This window comes from Panthera pardus, unplaced genomic scaffold, assembly GCF_024362965.1.
Source record: "Panthera pardus isolate Hobbes unplaced genomic scaffold, ASM2436296v1 HiC_scaffold_26, whole genome shotgun sequence".
In the NCBI taxonomy this organism is placed as follows: Eukaryota; Metazoa; Chordata; class Mammalia; order Carnivora; family Felidae; genus Panthera; species Panthera pardus.
In genome coordinates this window covers 41098088-41116881 of record NW_026526832.1, presented here as the reverse complement: position 1 = coordinate 41116881, position 18794 = coordinate 41098088, and the positions used below count along the sequence as shown (strand labels likewise).

The window sequence follows — 18794 nt, the reverse complement described above, 5'->3', positions numbered from 1 at the left end:
GACCAAGCATGCAGTTCCAGGAGGGTTGCATGTGGAGGCTGAGGGAGGAAGGGGACATTCGCCTAGCCAGCCAGATCAGCAGAATGAACCCTGGTGATCATGGGGTGACAGAAGTCGCAGCCAGATGGTCCTAACTTCCTCTCCCTACTTTTCTGCACCCATCTTCTCCCCAATCTCCCTGTCACCCCCTGTGCTCTGGTCACAGTAGACTCTTCCACATTTCAGAGGATCAGATTCTTTCCATCACAGTATTTTCATGTATGCTGCTTCCTCTGCGTGGATCTCTTTACTCAACTATTTTCCTCCCTCATTACCTTACTGGGAGAGGGGCCGCCAGCAGGAGGTATGTGGTCCAGGGAAGGCCATTTCATGACAGAAAAGACTTGGATGTGTTCCCAGCTGCCAAGACAGAGGTCAAGGTGCTGATAGTGGGTGGTAGGTGCACTGAAAACCCTGGAGGCAAGACACAGGGGGAGGCTGACCCTCAGAGAGCTGGGGCAAGGAAGTATGAATGAGCCTATTCCAATGATGCAAAGGTGAGTAAGACCATTCATTCAACCCTGCAATGTCACCTTTGGAAAGGAACAGGGACCCAGTGAGTTACACATTAACCCGGAACTAGTTCTCTGCAAATGTTACCCACAGTTTCTTTTAGACAATCCCCACTTCTGTTTTCTTATGAATAGTTACAGAATTTTGTGTCTCTAGACACTAAAGATAAGTTGTTTTTGTTCTGAAATGTAAAGTTTTCATTAAGTTACTGAAAGAGTTCTAAATCATTGATTCCAAGATGGTTCTGATGAGGAGGAAAATCAGGGAGAGGCTCACGGCAATGCCCTGGGAGTGGACGCAGGAGGCGTGGGTGGTAGTTACCACCTGTCACCAGGGATAACTATGGCCCCTCATCTGCAGCTGGGGGAGTGTACACAGGTGGTCTTGAAGGCCCTCCCATCCTGTCCTTTCCTCTGCGGCATTCTTTCCGCTCCTGAACATAAATCTGTGCTTTAGCCCTTTATCCCAGACATACAATAGAGACCAATCTGTGCAGGAAGAAGTCCCCTCTTAAGCATAATTAACATCTTCACTCCCTCACATCCCTGGAGAGTCTGAACCTAACCTTGACACCAGAATACATTCAGCATAGCCATGAGGTCCAGCTAGAAGCCTGGGGGTGCACAGCTTACCAAGGTGGAGGGGGTGTTTTCCAAATAAGCCAGGGAGCCAGGTAATGGAAGATGACTTTGAAACCTTGTGACTAATTAGTAACAGTGTCTTTGAACAGTTTTTTTTTTTATACACAAGTGTTATAATTTACTGAAAGGCTTTTTGATCAGAAATGAAGGGATGTTGGAGTAGGGATAAACTTTCCATCTAACTATGAAGTCTTGGGTTTCAGACTGTAAGCCCTCACACAGTAACATGCATTTTATGATATTTATTTCTGAAGATTCAGGATATGAAAAAATGAGTTATTATGAAGAGCTAGAAAAACAAAACAAACAAAAAAAAACAGATAAGCACCCTAGAATTTTGTTTGCAAAGACTGTTGGATGGAATCAGAGGACAGGAAGCAATAATTTGGCAAAATTCAGAAAGTCAGTCCCTTTTTCCTGAGTCTGTCTGAAAACAGATATGACCATTTCTATACTACCTATGCCATAATCTAATGACATTTCAAATGAGACAATGGTGCATATGAAGACCATTATAAACATGCTCTGCAAATGTGAGGGGGTAATCTAGGCTTCAAATACCTCAGCATAGGTTTTCCTTCCACTAAGAGTGAATGAAGAGATATTTGTGTGTGTGACACATAAGCTACTGTGTGCAAATATGACCCGTCAAAGCAGTCAAGAGATCATGTTAAAATTGAACATGCATGTACACACCCATGCGTGCACGCACACACAAACACACACACACTGTGCACTCAATATACAACAGGTTTTATGCAAAAGGATGAATTTGAAAATTTAATTGGATCTCTCACTGGACTGGATAAAGTAATTGGTGGAGAATCTCTTGAGAAAGATATAGGAGTTTTCCAGAAAGCTTTAGGGAAACCTAACAGTCAAGACACAAAACAAATCTGCCTCCATTAAGCTCTTAAATGAGCCCTAGGGAGCATCTGGCAATTCAGTGAAGCTAATAGATTATTTCTTACTCCTCCAACCACCCCAATTCAGGTATATTGCTAAATACCAGTGTGAGGTTGGACAGGTAATTCGACTCTTGATTTCCTCTACAAAACAGAAGCAATGTTAATACTTGCCCTGACTGCTTCAAAGATGTTTGTAAAGATCAAATGAGAAACTGGATATAAGAGAACCTTGTAAACTTTAAACTTCTAAGTAAGTATGAGATAGTGTTGCTTTGCCGCTAATGCCATCAATGACTTCTAGATTTTTAAGTACATGGTCATCAAGTTCTGCAATCCTTCTCCAGAATTCCTGAGTGCCACTATGGTGCTTTGTCCAGATCAAAACAACAACAGAAAGTGTTTGTTTCCCTTCGTGTTTCCTATTTTGAAATTCTAGCCCACTCTCACTTTACCGAACCATGGTGGGGAACGGACTTTCTAGACAGCACTGACTCTTCTGCTGAAAGCAATGTCTATCTAGGGAATGATAAAGCTGACCAGCAAATTCCACATTCTAGAGCCATGAAAGCTGGAGGTCTCCAAAAAAGAAAAAGTATGAACTGTCACAGAAGTGACACCAGCTTGACAATATAAACTGGTTTACACGCACTTTAAATTTTTTTTTTTAACATTTATTTATTTTTGAGACAGAGAGAGACAGAGCATGAACGGGGGAGGGTCAGAGAGAGAGGGAGACACAGAATCTGAAACAGGCTCCAGGCTCTGACCAGTCAGCACAGAGCCCGACGCAGGGCTCGAACTCACATACCGCGAGATCGTGACCTGAGCCGAAGTCGGACGCTTAACCGACTGAGCCACCCAGGCGCCCCAGGTTTACACGCACTTTAGACAAATTAGTGAATGACAAATATATATTGCAATCTTGGGGGACTGATATGATTGGAATAATAGCAGCTACCATGATCGCACTGCCTATGGGCTAAATGCCGTTAAATATGCTCTCCACCATCTGATCTTCACCTTCACCTTTTCACAGACAGGATATTTATCTGTTCCTAGCCCATCATTTCTGAAGCACACTGGCTGTGACTGCATGGCAACTCTGTGCCCCTAAGGCGCTTGGCTTCCATGAACTTCTATTTCAACAGGCACCCACTGTACAGTATGTGCAGATACATTTTCATTAGAATGCATTCTTCCACAGAGAATCCTCTTTAGCTCTCTGACGGGTGTCCTGACACCATGGACCACTGCAGGTTTATGATGCAGACCACATGAATACATCCGGTGGCCAGAGTGGCCTTAGGTGAGCAATCCTGAGCAATGCTAGCAGAGGGAGCAACAACTTCCTGTATCTTCAAGTCAGAGCTGTTAACTCAGGCCCAACCCAAGCCAGCAGGAACGGTGAGTCATTCTGCCTTCACCTGTCCTTGCATGGAGGGAGCATGACACTGGACTCACTTGTACTTCTCTCTTGAAACAGAGTAACATTTGTATGACCTGGAAATATACTCAAGAGGCTGTAAGTAGATGTTTTGAATGTGCATATATTGGACTTTTACTACAGCTGAAAAAAAAAAAAAAACACCCAAAGATATACCAAACTTTCCAGTATTTCAGAGTAATTGAAAGGAGTCCTGCTTTTTACAACTGTGGTCATTTTCTATTTACCTAAAAGTCAGTGGTTAGCTTCTGAAATAATCACAGTTGTGCCAGACTTCTCTGCAGTGATCTAGAAGGTCTTGAACTTCTTATCCAGCCTCAGAATTCCCTGATATGCATGCACTTTGGATTCACAACTCTCTGAAGTGGGATTTACGAGGCAGCAAATAACCTTCATACAGTTCATTCATCCAGGCCTCCATGCGGCCCCGTTCAGTGCTGGTCTGAGCTCTTCTGGCACAGCTGGTTTGTTTCCCCCTGATTTTCTCCACAATCCTCTTTTTAAAACACATGTTATCTCATTTAAAAGTATCAACATAAACTAAACCATGAGAGCATTTCCTGTGTGTGAATATTTGCATGCTGCTTTGGGGTGTGGGATGTGGGGCAGCATTTTCATCCCTGAGACAACCCTACCTCACCTGAGTCATTCAGCAGATGGTAATCTTAGGACATTCAAGCAATGTGGGAGTGGCATCCTATATCAGAATCCTGCTTAGGTTTTGACCTGTTGAATCAGTCTATGCCTTTGAGAGATTATGAAATCCTTTAAACATTCTTATTGGCATTTACCTCTTAGAAACAGCCTGGTGCACACACATTAGAGCCAGGCAGATTTGAGTTCATATTCTCACTTCTCCAACCTATTAGTTCTTTGACCTGGGCAGGTACTAACCTTCTCCACACCTCAGCTAAATCCCATGTAAAATGACGATCCTCACAGATCATCATGAGGGTTGAGTGGAGTAACCAGAGCAAAGCACTCAGTCCCATTCCTGCTGCTGAAGATGCCTGGGAAGTGCCAGCTTCCCTCCTGATCTGAGGTGGCAAGCTTCTTCCCAGAGTCAGGTGCAGGACTAAAACTGGACTCCACGCTTCCTATCAGAGAAACTTCTGGCCCTCTTCAGTCCTGATCATATGATCTTCCCCACTAGGCAGGAAACACAATAAGCTGTCCTAATTTAGGGCAAGAGTGAAACCATGAAATCAAGATTTTCATGTGCTCTCACAGTAGTTTGACATCAATCTCCCCAGAGTAGGAATTAAGTAAAACAGGGTATTTGGCATCCAGATGTGGGTTAATCAAGGCTCCCTTTCTCTGGGTGTCCAAACTTCCCCACTTACTAGAGACTGAAAGTTTTCTCAGGACATGAACTCAGTTTTAACCCAGAAAGACGGGGAAACAGGGGCAGTGGGTCATCCTACCAACATTCTTCCACCTCAGGCAGGGCTCAGATGAGCCCTGGACAAATGAGGAGGGATCTACCTTCTAGGCCTAGGTGCACCAGGCAGGTAAGTGATCTTGGGTCTTGAATCCCCCAGGAAGCTGGGAGGGTGGAACCAAGTGATTCCTAGCATTACTTCCAGCCTTCAACGTCTGTGCTCCTGGCCAAGTGGTCTCTGCCCATCTCAGCAGAGGTCCACACGAACCATCTTTCTTTGGTTCCCCCCACACACCTACAAGGGAAACAGTATGAGAGCTCCTTGGGCACCTTGGACATGCCCCCTTTCTGAGCTGTGGATTCTGCAGTCCTGCCCTGCCACACAGTTTAGGAAGGAACACGGTCCTCAGGTGCTGATGTGTCAGCCTGGCTCCACCCAGTGTGCTGTTTACCTCCAACAGGGCTCCAGAGACAGCTTTGGAGACCACTCAGAAGAAACATTGCCACTTCTCCAGAACTGGCCTGTTCTGGTTCTCCATGTCTGAAAACTGGACTTCCTCTCAAAGTCACGGGAAGGCTTGCAGTCCCTTACCAACAACCTTCTGACTGGATATAAACCAAGCCCTTAGGGCCCATTTGTTATGTGTTCTGCTTTTTATTTAGTTTAGAAATCAAAGTGTTAGGCTGCCAGGGTGAAGGGCCACCAGAGATTAAAATTAACCTCTCTGGGGTTGCCTGGGTGGTTCAGTGGGTTAAGCATCTGACTTCGGCTCAAGTCATGATCTCAAGTTTGTGAGTTCAAGCCCCGAGTCCAGATCTGTGTTGATAGCTCAGAGCCTGGAGCCTCCTTCGAATTCTGTGTCTCTGCCCCTCCTCCTCTCATGCGCACACTCTTTCTCTCTCTCAAAAATAAAAATAAAAATAAAATAAATAAAATAAAATAAAATAAAATAAAATAAAATAAACCTCCTCAGGAGGTGAAAATATTTGTCATTTACAATTTGCATGTTTGATTCTCTGCTGCTTGATTCTTTTAATACTATTTGGACTTTGAGATTTGTTTGTGGTTCAGATGGGCTGGCCACCAAATAGAAACCAAAAACCATATTGAAGTTCATAAATTAGAGTCACAGCACCACTCACTGTATCTATTTCCTTTCTTCCCTTTCTTCCCTCCCTCCATCATCTCTCCTTCCCTTACTTCAGTGCCACCCATCTTTACCTGCCTATCATATATTTTATTGTCTATCCATCTACCTACCTATCATCTATCTAAGTATCATCTATCTATCTATCTACCTACCTACCTACCTATCATCTATCATCATCTATCCTTCTATCCATCCTTAGGGAATATCTGATCCCCTACTAGAATGTTCAGCCCATCATGGCAGGGAGCTTGGAGACTCCCCAGTGCCTCGTATAGTATTTGGCTCCTCAGCAAATGCATGTGGGTAAATTCTGCCTGTTGCTATCAGAGGGTTGTCCTTGATCACCATCAATATTGACCAGTAGCACAGCTGTTTCAATACCACCAGGTGTACAGTAAGACGTGGGGTTAATTGGCAACATGGTGTCCTGTTTTGGCACTTGTGACTAAGAGTCCTACTTAAGCTGAAAAACGACGATACCACAGGCCACACTGAAGCCAAGATCCAGGTCTTTCCATTTCTGTTCCTATGGTTCAGACTGTTGCTAAGGAAATGAATATTCTATTTTGACCTAAAGACAAATAGTTATTAATGGTTTAATACATTCTCCCTTTCAGATAGCCTTCTAATTTTACAACAGTTTTCAAGGAGATAACATGAAGATGACAATTAATTGTAGAATTTGGGGTATTGTAGCACAATTAATTAGGAAAGTATCATTGGGTAGGAACACATTTTCTGATGTGTCTGTATTTTCTCCCCATCAGCTGCTCCCAGATGCTTCCATGACCAAAATTATAAGTTCCTGGTTGAGAACTCAGTTTCCTCCTTTTCAATGTTTCCACTCTGGAACATTTAAATATTATAAAAATCTATTTATTTTATTACTGAAAATACAAGCAAAGTTTAAACACCACTGTTCATCACTTCATTGCTTCTGTTTGGCTGAATTTTGAAAAAGGGTAACTGAGAGGTCAGAGCTCAAGTACGTGTGCAGGAAGAAACAGACAGCTGCTCTGCACTGTTTCTAGACAGGACCTGAGAGAGCTTCCAAGGTGCCTGGGAGTTTTCAGTTGTCTTCATGGAAATGTAGAGTGGCTCATTTGTTCTCCAAAGAATGCCTGTCTTTGGATGCCAGCATGGGTATGGGCAAAAGCCACCGCAGGACTGAAAAAGAAGCCAGTCTGGCTCTTTCAGGGCAGCAATTCAGTGATCAAGCTGCCCTACCTGCCTCCCTCCTACCTCTCCAGTCTAAGCAGACGCTGGCAGCAAACTTGGTATTTGTAGAGGTTGCCTTCCCTAATGAGTTCACTAACGTGAAAGGTTACAAACTGTACTTTCTTTTTATCTTTGTGCCCATTTTCCAATATTGACATTAACAAAACATGAGTGAAAATATGTTAAAGCAAAAGACTGATGAAACAATTAAAGAAAAACAACATGCTGAATATTCAGAACTGTTTATACTGCCTTCCACTTCCAGAGAGAGCCAGAGACTTCCACGCCATCTGACTTGCCTACAAGACTTCCTCATTTTTGCTGATAATCTCATATTAGGGGAAAACGGAGACACAAAAGACAGGAGTGATTACAATATGCACACTCTAGCTTCAGTGTCCTTACGCTGCACAGATTCATAAAGAGTAAGAAATGATAAAAAATACTTTATTTCTTTAATACAGAATACATAATATTGCACTCTAGTTGCAGGTAGTGTGTAGAAAAATCTCTTTAAAAACCACCATAACAATCACCTGGGCCTGATGTTTTATGGTATCACCAACTGTAACCATGGCATTGAACTTTGAACCTACTGAAAAGGCCAATGTTTAATAAAGCCTTCTTTTTATGTCAGTGTCAGTGACCAGTAGTTTAAAAACCATATATGAGGAAACTTTACAGTTACATAAGTACCTTTCAGTCAGGGGCATTGTTAATCTATACCCGTATATTAGTGAAAAGGATACTGTCAAGCTATTTTCCTTGCTTTATCAATAATTATTTGTTTTCATTGTGTTTAATCATATTATTTTACATGTTATTCTTTCATGAACAAACGAAACTATTTTGCATTAGTAATTATTGTTATCCTTGTGAGAAGCAATTACAAGCTTTGCATTCAGACTGAGTTTCAAATTTGATTTTCTCAAAGTCTCCAGCAGACCGGGGTAATTCAGGGTTAAGAAGGGACTTCTCCCCTCCACCCGCACACTTGGAACCTGACACTAAGGCATGAACCTGAATGGAGGAGACAGACCCTCAATGGCCCCTGTTGGAGCCTGGAGACACGCTGTTCCTCTTCTCCACTCCCACCTCCGAGATCTGCTTCTGAATTAGCTCAGGGCTGAATCCTTCCCAGTACCTCCACAGAAGCATAGATGCTTCTGGAAGATCTTGGTGCTTTTAAATACAACCAATTTGTTTATGTGAGTCTGGTGAGTCTGTGCCATTCTTATCTAAGGTAAATATGATTGAGGTTTCAGGCACAGAACAGTTTTACTTGAAGCACTGACATGCACAATTAATGAAACATCTGCAAATAAGGGAGCTGAGCATATGTAAAGAGCCTTTTAAAAAAACCTCCTCTCGTCTTTGACATTATCTTTTTAAACCACACTCCATTCAACAACAAAGTAGCAGGCTTTTTAGAGGAACAGTTGAGAGAAAATTCTTAAAGCATGGAACTGTTGTCTTTAAATAGTCTACAATGAGAAAGATACATCCATGGGCCAACAGAGCCTCCAAAAATGCATATGTGGGATTTATCTGAAAACATATCACTACAGTACTGAGTACTTTATAGAGTAGTGAGTACTCTGCTTACAGTCAGAAGTTGAATATTGAATGAAACAACATACACAAAAACAATACCAAGGAGAAAATGATTTAAAGCTGTACGATAAAAATTAAAACCATATGATATTAAGGAAAACTATTTGGAGACCAATAATGGTAAAAATAAATAGTAAGTAGCTCTAAGACAAACTCTCACAGTAAAAGTTACAAAATTAGAACACAATATTAAACAAGTACATGAACATATCAAAATGTATTGGTTTATAAAATGTTCTACCATTGAGAAGCCCATTTTTCTCCCCTCCATATTGTTCTCCATAACTTGTTCCTGAAGAGACAGATTTTGTTAAAACACAATAAGCTTCAAAAGAGTCAACTGGGTTACAAGTTTTCTTTGGGTTGTCATCATTGATATAAAATTTATCTCCAAAGCCTCTAAATATAAAATATATGCAGCCTGGGTGTCAGGAATGGGTTAGGATCACAGTAATTCCCTACTGACAGCATTCTGATTCTGGAGTCTGCCAGCAGCCCAGAGCCTGCCCCTGGTCTCAAACACATCCCTTGCAGAGAAGGGTAAGCTGGTGCCATATCTGGGATGTGTGTGATCCATGAAGGTGGGAATTAGGCATATGGGCATGGTGTGTTCCACGTAACCCATGGCTCTCTGCTTTGGACAGTTGGGAACCAGAGCCCCGTGGAGGCATGCTCTACATGGTGCAAAGGAGGAAGGTTGCTGTGGATGTGAGGAAAGGAAGTTCTCAATTCTCCTGCCAGCCATCAAAACCAGGGGTTTTAGTGGTATCAACTCTAACTTCTCTTTTAATGGCACGTCCACATGTCTGTAACCCAATAGGAGTGGCATCACTAAAATGACCTTGTAGTCCTCAACTTATTTTCAAAGTGCTTTTTGCAGATTAAGTGGCCGTGATGCTCATAAAATGGAGGTGTGAGTGTGAGTATGTGAATGTGGGTTTGCTCTTAGTTAGCCACAGTGTTTAAGAAGAATGTACCTTCTCATGACCACAGAATTTTGATTTAATTGGTGCCAAACAGTCCAATCTGATTGAAGGCAGTAAATACGACAATATTCATGCTTGGTTTTCATACTCTTTGCCTTTTTTTCTTTTCAAAATCAATTTAGATATCAGTAAAATTCACCATGGTACCTCTTTGTCAACAAGCAAGGCAAAAAGATGCCCCTGAAAATATTTCCAAGCAGTTTTCCCCTCCTCTGCTGCGCTCTGGAAGCAAGGATAGGTCTACCTCAAGCAGGAAAATATTTCCCAGAGCTTCAGCTGTGTCTTCACAGCTACAGCTCAGCTGATTTCCAAGTTCCAGGTTCCCTTCTTCTCCATAGCATTTCAAAGCTTCTGAATTAAGTAAGATTCTTCAATGGGATGCTTTACTCCTGAGAAAACAGCAATCACGTGGCCACCTGGGTGCATTGGACAAATCCTGTGGCAGTGAGGATGGACCTGGGTCCCCAGTCATCCATGACATACTTCAAGGAGCCCCCACAATTGGGAAGCCTTGCTTCCTGAGGAGTAAGGAAAAGGCAGTGAATCAACACCAGTCGGTCCAGGCAAAAGTTGTAAAGCCAAAATTATACTACAAAGTTGGGTCCCTTAGTCTTTGGTTTTGTTGTATCTTCAGTATTTTCAATTGTGAAAAGAAGTTGGTAGCCTTAGAGACAGCTATCATCTGGTTTCTGTGAGAACAAACAGTCATTCCCCTCAAGCCTTTTTATAGACTTTTCAAATTTCTGTTTGCCTCCAACTAGAAAAGTTATCTTTAATGTTGGTCAGGCCAGTGCTAATCATCACAGAGGTTGACAACAAACTGAAAAGAAGGCAGGCAGTCCAAATAAATACGTGAAGACTGGGAGATTCGCCCTTTTCACACACAAAGCTCTCTGAAAGGCCCAGGGGCTGGCCTGAAGACAGAAAGGGTGGCCTTCTAGCTACTCGAGCCACTTGTTTACCTAAAACCCAGTCTCAGATGGTGACTGGAGAGCTTCCCAGGTCAAAAAAGAAAAGAGCAGAAAGGCTGGTCCCAGCTTGCTCTACCCCCAGGGCATCTTTGCAAAGGAGGACACACAGTTCTACCCTACCAGCTCTCAGTGGGCTTCTGCTGCTCCTTCTTGTATCTAAGAGAAGTGTGAGAACATCTGAGCTTTTTGCCTTGAAAATGAACAATGTTTATCCCTAATTAGCCCAAAGAACAGAGTGCCATTCTTTTACAGCAATACTGACATCAGTATCTTTTATATTCTATGAGAAAGACAGAAAACCAGAGAGACCTAACTCTTGGCAGCCCTACCATTGTGCTGACTCGAAGGACAGGAAGATGACTAAACACCAGCAGATGAAAAGCAACGTTCATGGATTACACACTGGGAAACAGAATGCCCGAACTACCCATGTATAACTACTGCTCACAGATCCCCAGTGGGACTGCATGTAGATTCTGTAAGTTATTCTCCAGTTCTGATATTTTCAACTTTGAAAAGTAAGCATTTTTACTCTATTGGGTAACAAACTTATGAACTTCTTATTTAATTTGTGATGGGATATTTTTATTTTAATTTATCTCTATTTACCAAAGGACAAAGGCTACTATATAAAATATATTTGTTTTCCTTCTCATTTAGAAAGAATACCTTTGTTCATCTCAGATTTTCTGAATTTTTCATGAAATCCTAAAATGAATCCATATGGATTCCCACACAAATATCCTGATAAACTAGAGAAAAACTACAGCTTGCATTATTGCTTGCACAGCTTCCAGAAGTCAAGAAATTAGCATCAGACAAGTAAGCCTGTGAAGACCCTTTTTGTCCAAGCTGTCAGATGACTCTCGCAGAGGGGGATAGTGGCTGCCACACTCTGTGCTTTGGGTCCTGTCTCTCTCTGCTGGCTCTCCTCTGAAGAGACCAACATCTGGAGGTGCTGAGTTGAGGGGCTGCAGTCATGTACAGAATTTGCACAGTCCCAGTGAGTTGAACAAAGCCCAGGGGACTCACTTCCTCCAGGATCACCCAAGCAGCCAGACTTTGGGTCTCCTGCAATGAAGTTTCAAAGAATGCGAACTACGGTTTTAGGGGAGCAGATTTGTGAAGCATATCTTTCAGTGCTGGTGATTGCCAGTGACATACAGAATGGCGGGCAGTCACTTGGTCACACCCATCTCCCTTCTCTGAGCAAAAGCAAACAGCTCAGAAGGAAGATGACGGTTTCCCACTTGAACCAGTAAGATTAAGGGAAAGGGAAAACCACTCCTCTCCTGCATGGAGTCACCCTGGCAGTTTCCTAAACCCTCTGTCACTTTTCCTCTTGCCTCAACTACTTTTCTTTGTCATAAAAGTGAATGTTTTCACAAGCTAATCCAGCTTCTTCCATTTTTCATAGGCTTAAACCTAAAAGGGGCTTCAAAAAGTCACTTCACAGATGGATTCCTAAACTCTCTTTCAAGGTCACTGCTTTGACATTGGAGATTGGGCGTGAGGGTGCATCTGGGTTGGGAGGGATAAGAATGGAGTCTGTTGGGGTGCCTGGGGGGCTCAGTCGGTTAAGCGTCCGATTTTGGCTCAGGTCACAATCTCACGGTTCGTGGTTTCGAGCCCTGCGTCAGGCTCTGTGCTGACAGCTGGGAGCCTGGAGCCTGGTTTGAATTCTGTGTCTCCCTCTCTCTCTGCCCCTCCCCCACTTGTGCTCTATCTCTCTCTGTCTCTCAAAAATGAATAAATGTAAAAAAAGTTAATTTAAAAAAACAGAATGGAGTGTGTTGATCTTTACTGTGTCAGGTTTTATTTTGTTTTGTTTGTGCATCCTCTTGTTACCTCAGCACTATTTATACCCCCAATTCTACCTACTCTTTGTGTGCTGTGGCAAGCTGGAGGGAACTTATTTACACATTTACTTTTTACATACTCCAATAGATAATGGTTTTGTTTTCCTTTTCTAGGTTCCAACCATGAAACACAGATACACAGACTATTAACTATACAGAATCAAAAAAGTAGAGAGGTTGGAAATTATCTGCCTATCTGCCTTCCTTTTATGGACAACAGAAGGCTAAGGCGCAGGAGTAATTCTAGGGGAAGACACCTCCCAATTCCCCCATTTAGTGCTCTGTCCACTAACCATGTCCCTCTAGAACGAACCACGCCAGTCCCTACCACTCTCCTCCTCGACACCAACGTGTTCATGGCAGCTTCGCGGGAACGTATTCACCTCAGTTCCAGAAGATAATTTGTGAAAAATACAATGTGTTGTTCTTGCTATTTTTAATTCAAATTCTCACTGTCTATATATTCAATCACATTCAATAAATTATGTGGAAAAACTTAAGTCACAATTCTTCTGAGTCCAATCTATTTCTCCTTGTTAATTTTCACACCTGTGCTAAGGCCATGTCTACTCAGGGAAGTTATGCCCTTCTTCAGTCCATAAACATGTCTTCTAGTGGCCTGCCCACCATTCCGAAGACTGACACCGTGTCTTCACTTAGTTTATATCAAGGGCAGACAAAAAACTTCCATCTCATGATTTTTTTTAAAAAAATCGATAGCAAGTTGTCATTGAAGGGTAAGAGAAAAAAATACAGTGCAATGTTTAAATTCTTGGTTCTTAAAGAGAACCCTGAGAAGATACCTTCTCTTCTCCCTTCACTACCCCCAAAATGCCCTCACCACATGTGCCTGGAAGGAAGAGTAGGTGTCATAAGGATAAACATTCCTTAGTTCCTCAGTGAAAAATAACTTGAGAACAACCCTGTACTACTGGTGTCCAAGGCCAAGAAATTTATCTCCCGTATGATAAAAGGCAAATAAACTACATAATCACAGCTGTGTGGATTTCAAAGACACCCAGCTGTAACTGGGTCCAGTTCAACAAACTGATGCCCCTTCTTGTGAACTAAGACCCTCCTTAGAAAGTTCTCAAAACAAACAAAATTTAGCCAAAGGGAGACCTTGGCAGCTAACTGAATGCCAACCTGGTAAGGTCCTGTAGAGTCCTCCCTCTCTGACACGCTCGACGAAGGCCTCCAGGACCATGCACACACAGAGCCTTTCTTTCTGCTGGAGGGGAGTTGGCAGTCCCACCCTAGGGTTGCAGGTGGACCAGTAAGCTCTGATGCAACCTCGGGGTGCCTGCAGTTCAATTCCCACAGACCCTAGCGCTCTCGGGCTGTTGTCAACACAGGAAATAATCGCTCTCTGACTGAGCATTTCATAACTCTAATTTCTCCTCTTATCAGAATTACCATTCCAGGGAGTCAGAAGCAAAACACTCAAAAGAAAGGGTGCTGGGTCTGCAGGGGACCTGGGTTGGTGGCTCTTCCGCTCTTCAGCGGCAGTTCCTTGGAGGCACGAACCTCCGTGTCTCAGTATCTAGGGTCCCGTGCAGCGTTAGAGAACTGGCTCCATCCAACTCGGCCAACCCCACCAACCCTTACAGACACCCCTCCGGGCTTTACGGTTGCACACCTGGGGTCCAAGTCTCCCCAGAGCGCGAGCTGTCACGCCGGGCCCTGCAGCCCCTGGCCGGGCGTCTCCCGGGCTTTCTTACAGGTGTACAGCCACTTGATGATGCGGGCGTTCCTGTCGACGACCGACGTGGTACTGGGCACCTGCTCGGTCAGCTCCTCCTCCTGTAGCCCCTCTTCGTCGCCGCTGTGCCGGGAGAAGCCGCTGTCTGAGGTGGCGACGCTCACGCTTCGAACCTTGAGGGTGACGCGGTCCGACCCCGCCGAGAAGTTCTCCCTCCCGAGCGCCTCCACCACCTCGGGCTCCAGGCCGCAGAACTGGAAGAAGGTGTCAAATTCCGCCAAGGACGCGGAGCAGCGGGAGCTGAGGTCCGACTGCGAGCGCTGCAGCCCCCCGCGCCTGGCCCCGCGCAGCTCCGGGCCCCGGGGCGCAGCCCGGACTCTGCTGGGCGTCCCAGAGGGCGCGGGGGACGCCGGGGGCGAGGGAACGCCGGGGGCCGCGGAGGCCGCCGTGGAGCCGGGCTCGGGCTGGACAGCCCCCTCGGGCCCGGCCCTGACCTCCCCTCCCACGCGGGTCGTCTCCGGAGGCAGCGGCGTCTTGTCCCTGCCCGGCCCCTGGAAGAGCTTCCTCACCAGGCCCCCCATGGAGCTGTGGGCGCCCTGTCCCCGGACGAAGTCGCATTTCTGCCGGTAGATGACCAGCGAGTCAGGCCTCAGAGGCTTCCGCGCAATGGCCCTGCGCGCCACGGCACCGGGGACGCGGGCCGGGGGCCGAGGGTCGCCCGCAGGCCCTTCGCTGGTCCTGGTACTGCTTCCCTCGGGAGCAGGGCCCGGGCCGCCTCCGGGCGGGCCCCGTACGTACTTGGCGCGGTCGGCCGCCAGCCTTTCCACCGCGCTCCTGCGTGCGGGCACCGCCGCGTCCCGCGCCCGGGGGGCCTCGGGGACCCCGGTCCGCCTCCGCTCATTCTGGGACGCGTCCGAGGCTGGCAGGGCACGCATCCTCCGGACTCTGCTGGTGCTCGGCGCCCCGCGGACACCCCTCCGCCTGCGGCTCCCGGGCGTCTCGGGCCAACTCCTAAGTCCGCGCCGGGCGGAGAATGGCGCCCAACTACCAGCCTGCCCAGGTCCAGGGTCTGAACTAACCCGAGTCCACACCTGTGGGCGAGCGACGCCGGCCCCGCCCCACCCCGCCCCGCCCCGCCCCGCCCCGTCGGCCCCGCCCCCAGGCTCCGCTCCGCCCCGCCAGCCCCCACCTCCTCCCCACCCGGCAGCTCGGTTTGCAGCTCCGCCCCTTGCCGGGCCCCGCCCCTCACTTCCCTCTGGACCCCGCCCCTCACCTCCCGCTGGGCCCCGCCCCTCACTGACCTCGGGAGCCCTCCCTTCACCTCCCGCCGGCCCCGCCCCTCTCCCCCCGCCGGGTAGGCACGCCAGGTCTTCAGCAGCACCTCGCCCTGCACAGCCAATCACCGGAGGGCTGCGGGGCCGACTGCGTCTGGTGGGCTGCGCACCTAGAAGAGACTGTAGGGTGCGGGAAAGTCCAGGCTGTCTCCCAGGGCGGAGGAGCCGGGAGCAACCGAGTTTGTTCAGCCCCAGATATCAGCAGCCTCCTCCCTGCCAAGGCTGCCTTAGGTCACCGCTGGCTGCTGCCATTTCTGGCGTGGGGGGAAGACAGAGGGACCAGGCTGCCCCCACTCCTGGGCAGGTGTCCTACATCCTTTGAATTCTTAAAGTGACCTCTGCGTGTTTCGAAACAACTTTGCTTAATTTTCTAAGCTCTACTCCTGAGCACGTACTTTTATCAGAAAGGAGACGGATATAAAAAGAAAGAAGACGAATCGCAGGACAGGGTTAGTGTATGTGTTAGGTAAAAAGAATGTGGACGCACAGCAGGGACCTGAATCGAGACCAGACTTGGTCACTGGCCTGCCATGGGTCGAACCCCGGTGGCCAGACCACCGGGTGCGGAGACTCGGGAAAATAGCAGGCTGGTGGCAGAGGCAAGGCTCCAAGGAGTTGGAAAAAAACCTGACAAAGTACCAAATAACTGCTGTTTTTACCGTAACCGAGGCAACGGGGAAACTGGTCACCAGGGCAGTGGATCCGCTTAGGAATGCTAAAAGTGTAAGAGGAAATAGTTCCAAAAGTTGGACAAAGGACAAGAAATATCAGCTGGACGAGTGAAATGTCCACGTTATCTCTTATGTTAAAGCCACCTCCAAGATACGCTGACCTTTCGAAGTTGAGGATGAGTGTAACGCAGCAGCCCGTGAATGGCGGACAGGAGGGTTCTTAAGGTCTGGGGCAGATTTTGTTTCACCTCTTGAGTGCCAGTGGACACCAAAAGGGGCTGGTAATGGGTCAGCAATTGCAGCACCGACTGACCACCATGCCCTGATGATTGGAGAACTGCAGCTGGGTTGTGCCAAATGGGTCCATAGACCTTAAATCCCTGTGAGGCTAAATCCCATAGTCAGGGATAGAAGCCCAACAAGAAATCAGGTCTCCTGAGAAACAGACTAACCAGATAGTATCCTGGGAAAATGTTATACTCGTGGGAAAAGAAGACTGATATACTAGGTAAGGGGGGGTGGGGAGGGATAGAGTAAGAGAGAGGCTTGGAGAGGGCAGGTGCTGTGTTGGACACATTGTGACTACAGTGTGATACTCCTGCTTGGTGGAGAGAGCTCGTGCCAGCCCCAAATCCAGCCTTTTGTCTGCTTAGGCAGCATGGTCTCTTGTCACTCAGAGGGAAAACAAAAAAACAAAACAAAACAAAACAAAACCCCTGTGTTTAATTGCTTAGTCCAAAGTGACTACCTTGTCTAATTTGAGGCTATAAGGTTGGTCCTCTCGGGCCCTCTGGTTCCTCATCTGTAAATCAGAACTCATTATATCCACTTTGCTAGGGCTTTTGTTAAGTCAATGAGATTATGTACATAAAGAGCTTGGCACTATGTCTGGTACAGAGCAAATTTTCACCAAATGTTAAATTTATTATTTTGGTGATGATGGTTATAAGTTAGTCAGTGTTTATCAAGTTTTAAATACAGTTAGGAAATTCACATATGAGTACTGAACCTATTAAGAATAAAAGTAAAATTACTATAAATAAAGTTTTATTTAAGACATTGCTATGGGACAAAACTAATTACATTTTTATGCATAATTCTCCACTTATTAAACAGATAATTTATTGGGAAAATAGAATTGGAATAGTAAGATAATAAGAAGAAAATTGTCTAAATAAAGTGTCATTGTTGCTCAACTGGTAGCTTAAACTTGAAGCCTAACTTCCTTCCTGGTATCACCTCACTTGATCTTAGCCAAAAGGCCGAGAAGCAATTGTTGGTATCACCTCAAAAGACTTGGTCATAGAAGGAAAAAGTGCTTATGGACCCAATGATCTACAAACTCTACAGCTGGAAAGTTATCCCAAGGAACATAGAAGAGATGCACACACAGTATGTGGATTTTAATTGCAGAGAAATAGTTGAAGTCAACCTACATTCAACAACAGGAGGAAGGTAACGTGTGACACTCCCATGCGGTAGTATTGTGGAACCATTTACAATCATACTTCTACAGGATATTTTATGGAGTAGGCAATTAGCATGATATATGTGATTTTTTAAATATTACAAATATAGTAGCAGTCTTAGATAAATTTCTAGAAACGAAGCCTCCTGACACTACGTCAGGAAGAAATGGAATATCTGAATAGATCTATAACTAGTAAAGAGATTGAATCAATAATCAAACATCTCCCGAAAAAGAAAAGTCCTGGACCTGATGATTTCATTGATCAAATATTTAAAGAACTAATACCAATCCTTCTTAGCTTTTTCCCAAAAATTGAAGATGAGGGAACACTTCTTAACTCACTCTATAAGGCCTGATTACCATGATACCAAAGCCAGACAAAGACACTGCAAGAATGCTACAGATCAATATCCCTATGAACATCAATGCAAAAATCCTCAACAAAATACTAGTGAACAGAATTCAACACGATATTGAAAAAAGTATACACATAACCAAGTGGAATTTATTCTTGGAATGCAAGGATGGTTTAACATATGAAATTCCATCAAAATAATGTGCCACATCCACAGAATGAAGGGAAAAAACACATGATCATCTCAATTGATGCAGAAAAAGCATTTGACAAAAGTCAATACACTTTCATGATAAAAACACTCAATAAACTAGGAATAGAAGGAAACTATCTCAACATAATAAAAGCCGTTTGTGAAAAACCCACAATGAATATCATATTCAATGATGAGAGATTGATTTTTTTTTCTCTAAGACCAGTAACAAGTCAGGGATTCTTGCTTTTACTATTTCTATTCATCATAGTATTGGAGGTTCTACCAGAGCAATTAGGCGAGAAAAAGAGATCAAAAACATCCAAACTGCAAAAGAAGTAAA

General features: G+C 45.1%; 1 protein-coding gene and 1 long non-coding RNA gene across 3 annotated transcripts; one reads left to right on the top strand and one right to left on the bottom strand.

The window, feature by feature from the left end:
* The first annotated feature begins 228 nt into the window (after positions 1 to 228).
* LOC109258748 (uncharacterized) lies at positions 229 to 13225 on the top strand. 2 transcript variants are annotated; one of them, XR_002076402.2, is made up of 3 exons: positions 229 to 343; positions 11158 to 11344; positions 11657 to 13225. It is a non-coding gene; the product is annotated as an uncharacterized LOC109258748 (long non-coding RNA). The 2 variants fall into 2 exon arrangements; XR_008418146.1 differs by lacking the exon at positions 229 to 343 and adding an exon at positions 350 to 536.
* On the bottom strand, positions 8823 to 15535 carry FAM110C (family with sequence similarity 110 member C). The gene is made up of 2 exons (XM_019435838.2): positions 14365 to 15535; positions 8823 to 10413 (listed from the first exon to the last, which is right to left on the bottom strand). Exon 1 carries the CDS (start codon positions 15360 to 15362, stop codon positions 14397 to 14399), a length of 966 nt encoding a protein of 321 aa, XP_019291383.1. The 5' UTR covers positions 15363 to 15535; the 3' UTR covers positions 8823 to 10413; positions 14365 to 14396.
* Between the last annotated feature and the right edge of the window lie 3259 nt (positions 15536 to 18794).

Coding starts and splice junctions, on each gene's coding strand:
- FAM110C (XM_019435838.2), bottom strand. CDS start 15,362: ATGCGTGCCCTGCCAGCCTCGGACGCGTCCCAGAATGAGCGGAGGCGG.